Source organism: Bombina bombina, chromosome 6 (assembly GCF_027579735.1).
Source record: "Bombina bombina isolate aBomBom1 chromosome 6, aBomBom1.pri, whole genome shotgun sequence".
Classification (NCBI taxonomy): domain Eukaryota; kingdom Metazoa; phylum Chordata; class Amphibia; order Anura; family Bombinatoridae; genus Bombina; species Bombina bombina.
In genome coordinates this window covers 26,079,439-26,085,036 of record NC_069504.1, presented here as the reverse complement: position 1 = coordinate 26,085,036, position 5,598 = coordinate 26,079,439, and the positions used below count along the sequence as shown (strand labels likewise).

Here is a 5,598-nt window from a genome sequence, read left to right as displayed (position 1 = left end):
AATCCTTCTCATATATCGGCAGTAAAGGGTTTGTTTTATTTATAAAGGACAATAAACTGCTGAGTACAACTGCTTACTACTCGCTATAGTCTGCAGCCGACAAAGTTTTTCTTTTTTTAAAAAAAAAAAAAAGCCAAAATGTAACTTTCATGGTTCAGATAGAGCAAAACAATGTTAAAGGGGCAGTTAAAAGAAAACTTGTTGTTGTATAAAAACGCCTTTACTACCCATTCCCCAGCTTTGCACAACTAACATTGTTATATTAATATACTTTATAAAATGTCTGCCTGTTTCTAAGCCACTACAGACAGCCTCTTATCACATGCTTTTGTATTTGCTTTTCACAACAGGAGACTGCTAGTTCATGTGAGCCATAAAGATGACATTTTGCTCAAGCCCGTTGAGTTATTTAAGAGATAGCACAACTAAATGCAAGTCAATAGATAATAAATAAATAAAATGTCATGTGATCAGGAGGCTGTCAGAAGATGCTTAGACACAAGGTAATCAGAAGTGAAAAGTGTATTAATATAACTGTTAGTTATGCAAAACTGGGGAATGGGTAATAAAGCGATTATCTATCTTTTTACACAATAAAAAAATGTTGTTGACTGTCCCTTTAAGGCACTTTACATTCACTTATGTTACCAAATTTACTTTGTTCTCTTGGTAACCTTAGATGAATAGCTTACCTAGGTAGGCCCAGGAGCAGCAATGCAGTACTGGGAGCTAGCTGCTGATTGGTGTCTGCACATATATGCCTCTTGTCATTGGCTCACCAGATGTGCACAGCTAGCTCTCAGTAATTCATTGTTGCTATGGAGATACCTTTTGTAGAGCATCTTCTTTTGCACTTTTATGTTTCTTTAATGTTTGAAGCTTCATCAGTTGTCACCCAGCACTACATAATTATTATCATATTATGATTATAACTGATGTCTGCTCCCTCAGGTTACTGCCAAGAAGCCGCAGAGCAAGCGCAATGCAGAATCGCACTTTAACCACCTGGTGGAGCAATACAAGCGCAAGATTATGGGGAAGCCAACCGCCTCAGCACCAGTGAAACGGAGCAAATGGTTTGATGACTGAGATCTCCCACCTCTCACATCCCTGATGCCCCTTTTCATGGGATTCTTAGTAACGACCAATAGTATTGTGTGTAGCCCTCTCCGGACCACCCCAGCGTCAAACTGACTTTTTCATACCGCGCAGATTTATTCAGAGCACTAATCTGAGTCATAACAAACTACAACTACAAACATCTACGGTTTTTCATCTGGTCAGCAAGGTATTATGTCCTAACCAGTGAGGCGAGGGTGACCCGTGTGCTGCTGGCATTTTACGTGTATTATATTCTCTATTCCCACTTGGAATGTTTTTATTGACAGTAAAAGCAACATCGGACCTTGGATTTAACCCCTTAGCTCCAGTGACAATTTGAATAGCCGTGTAGCCAGGGGCTTAGTCAGCTGGGCAAGCTTGCAGTGGGTTCTTTCTGTAGTGAATGGGTTAATGAGCTGCCTCATTGAGACCGATCATATCTTTGAGAAGAGCAGCGAGATGTCAGCTGCATTTGTGGTTTGTATAATCCGAGAGTTCCAGCTTCAAATGCACAGTAGATGCACCTGACCTTCTGACAGGAAGTGACATCACATTTGTATCGCTGAAGTAACGTTAAATGGGCGGTGCAGAGCAGCTGCAACTGGGTTAAGCTTCTTGCCCTATATTTTATAGTAATGTAAAAAGGTTTTATACAGTTTATCAGACAGTTGCGTTTTCATTTTGTTTCCCTGTTGAAGCATCTCATGTTTGTTGTAATTTGTATCGTGTGATTGCATCAGGTTTTATTGTACATCTAATGTTGCCAGATCTGTGTGAAACTTCCATTACCATTAAACCATCAAGGGAACAAAACATTTTATTTCAGCCCGCACAGTATTGTTTTACTCTGAGTTTAGAAACTCTATTTCAGCTTCATAAGATCTAATCCTCATTATTCAATAGAGCAGAGCTTTCCAAACTTTTCATAGTGGTGACGCACTTTTTAGCCCTACATCATTTCACGACACAGTAATTCAGCTATACTGGCAAACCAGAGGTTAAACTAACTTGTTTTAAGAGATACGGACACGTACATAAATTATATAATAACAAAATGTATTTACAAGTAACAGTAAGTATGTGCAAGAATGAAAAAAAAAGGTTAATATCGCCAATAGCTATGGGATGAACACAGTTTCTGAATATTTGGTGGCATATTAGATAAAGACACTCGCATTTCATCATCAAGCATTCTTAAGCTTCCACTTCCTATCCATATATCAAGAGCAGCAATGCATTACTGGGAGCTAGCTGCAAAAAAAAAAAAACACTTTGGCTTCAGCTCAGCGTTTAAGCTGCTGCCCTCAGAGCTCTGTGAGTCTGACTACTACCCGTGCTGCAAACACACTGCTGTCCCACTCACTGACTACACATGCAGTCAGGAGCCAATGTGTCGCCAATGGGAATAGTTTCAGTTCCCGCTAAGCTTCGCCAATAGGTTAAGATAAACTGTGACCCACTAGGTATAAATCACGTGTCAACCACGTGATATGTGTAGCAGGCGGAAACCAAAAACAAAATGTGAAAACAAAATTTATGCTTACCTGATAAATTTCTTTCTTTCTTGACACGATGAGTCCACGGATCATCATTAATTACTGTTGGGAATATCACTCCTGCCCAGCAGGAGGCGGCAAAGAGCACCACAGCAAAGCTGTTAAATATCACCTCCCTTCTCTCCCACTCCAGTCATTCGACCGAAGCAAAGGAGAGAAAGGAAGCAACAAGGTGCAGAGGTGTCTGAAGTTTATGAAATACAAACAACCTGTCTAAATAACAGGGCCGGCCGTGGACTTATCGTGTCAAGAAATAAATAAATTTATCAGGTAACATAAATGTTTTCTTTCTAATGACACGATGAGTCCACGGATCATCATTAATTACTGTTGGGAATCAATACCCAAGCTAGAGTACACAGATGATAAGGGAGGGACAAGACAGGAACCTAAATGAAAGGCACCACTGCTTGAAGAACCTTTCTCCCAAAAGCGGCCTTAGCCGAGGTAAAAAAAAATAATCAAATTTATAGAAGATTTAAAAAGTGTGAAGAGAGGACCAAGTTGCTGCCCTGCAAATCTGTTCCATAGAGGCTTCATCTTTGAATGCCCAGGAAGAGAAAACAACCCTCATAGAAGGGGCCCATTACTCCCTCAGGAGGCTGCTGTCCAGCAAATTCATAGGCAAAGCAAATGATACTCTTCAGCCACAAAGAAAGAGAAGCAGCCGTAGCTTTCTGTCCCTTATGTTAAGTAGAAGACTAACAAAAATCCTTAGGCGCCTGAAAATAGAATAGTAGTGTACGTATTCCATCAATGTAGAAGCCATTCCTCCTGAGAAGGAGGATTAGGACACAAGGAAGGAACAGCAATCACCTGATTAATGTTCCGATCTACAACTACTTTAGGAAGAACCCCTAATATAGTACATAAAGCCACCTTATCTTATGAAAAATAAGGTAAGTCAACTCATACTGTAATGCCGAGAGCTCTGACACTCTACGAGCAGAAGAATGGCAACAAGAAACAAAACTTCCCAAGATAACGACTTAATATCTAAGGAATGCCTAGGCTCCAACGGAGCCCCTTAAAGAACCTTAAAAACTAAAATAAGTTTCCAGGAAGGCGTAACTGGTTTGAACACAGGTCTGAGCCTGGTATCCCCAGACTCTTAAGTAACAAAATAGAGACGGCAGATACTGGACCCTCTAGGGAACTTGCCAATTAATCCTTCACCAAACCTTCTTGGAGAAAAAACAGAATTCTAGGAATCCCGACTCTACTCCAAGACTAGACTTTGGATTCACACCAATATAAATATCCTTTTGTAAATCTTTCTAGTCACAGGTTTACGTGAATCAAGGTCTCAATGACCAAGTCCGAAATCCACGCTTGGATAAATTTAAGCATTCAATCAATCAGACTCTGAAAAACTAAATTTGTATGAAAGAAGGCCCTTAGAATTAGAAGGTCCTTCCCCGACTGAAGTCTTCAGGGTGGAAGAGATGACATGTCCACCAGGTCTGCATACTAAATCCTGCGAGGCCACGCTGGTGCAATGAGGGTCACAGACGCCCTCTCCTGTTTGATTCGAGCAATGACTCGAGGAAAAAAAGGCGAACGGAGACAAAAGGTATGCAAGACCGAAAATCCAAGGTACCGCCAGAGCGATGCTCCGTACCGTACCTCGGAAGCTTGGCATTCTGCCGAGATGCCATGAGAGCCAATGCCGGCTGACCCCATTTGATAACCAGGCTAGAAACGGATCCGGTGGAGCTCCCACTCCACCGATTGAAGGGTCTGCCTGCACAGGAAGACCGCCACAGCAATTGTGGATCTCTACCCACTGAATGATCTTGTTAATCTTTATCATGACCAAGGAACTCCTAGCTCCTCCCTGATGGTTGATGAAAACCAAAGAGGCTATATTGTCTCTGATCTCTGAGCCTTTAGAGAGCCTCCCAGAAGGCTGACATCTGTTGTCACAATCACCCAAGAGGTTCTGCGAAAGCAGGTTCCCTGGGAAAAATGATCCAAAGACAACCACCCAAAATAGAGAATCCCTTGCCTCCTGCTCCAGCAGAAATCGCGGAGACAGATCCGCATAATCTCCATTCCACAGCCTGCGCCTTAACTGCAGAGGTCTGAGATGGAAACGGACGACCGGGATGATGTCCAATGCCGCTACCATCAGCCTGATTACCTCCATACACTGAGCCACTGATGGCCGAGGAGAGGACTGAAGTGCTAGGCAAGAATCGAAATCTTTTATTTCCTGACACTGTCAGAAACATCTTCATTGATACAGAATCTATTATGGTTTCCAAGAAACCACCTTTGTATTTGGAACTAAGGAACTGTCTTCCAAATTCACCCTCCATCCGTGAGACAGCAGGAAGAATAACAACATTTCCGTGTGAGGTCCTGCATGTTGAAAGAAAGACGCCAGAACTAGAATGTAGTTCAGATAAGGTGCCACTGCAATGCCCCGCAATCGGAGCACCGCTAGCAGGGATCCCAGGACCTTTGAGGAAATTCTGATAAATGTGGTAATTCCAAATGAAAGAACTATGGACTGAATTTGTTTCACTAGAAAAGCAAACCTTAGAAACTTGTGATGTTCCCTGTATAGGGGGACAGGCAAGTATCCGATCTTTAAATCCACGTTGTCATAAATTGACTCCCTGGACAAAAGGAAGAATGGAACGAATAGTTTCCATCTTGAAGGACGGCACTCTGAGTAAATTGCTTAGACTCTTGAAATCTAAAATCAGACTGAAGGGAATAGAACCCCAGACCTCATTCCTGCATTGTAACAGTAACCATCACTCCCAGGTAGGAGAGGTCCCGAACATAGTGTAAGAACGCCTCTCTGTGTGTCTGGTCTACAGATAATCTTGAAAGCAGAAAACTGCCTCTGGGAGGAAGGGTCTACTGTATCCCTGGGGCACTAAACCCACCTGAACATCTCGTACCCAATCCTGAACAAAAAATGAAAATC

At 42.1% G+C, this 5,598-nt stretch overlaps 1 protein-coding gene across 1 annotated transcript in view; it reads left to right on the top strand.

Moving 5' to 3' along the window:
* RBM28 (RNA binding motif protein 28) overlaps positions 1–1,921 on the top strand; it is a 182,782-nt gene extending 180,861 nt beyond the window's left edge. Inside the window, exon 19 of the mRNA XM_053716329.1 lies at positions 952–1,921. Within this exon, the coding sequence (XP_053572304.1) occupies positions 952–1,089 (138 nt within the window). The 3' untranslated portion in view covers positions 1,090–1,921. The remainder of the gene's footprint in view (positions 1–951) is intronic.
* Positions 1,922–5,598: the final 3,677 nt, after the last annotated feature.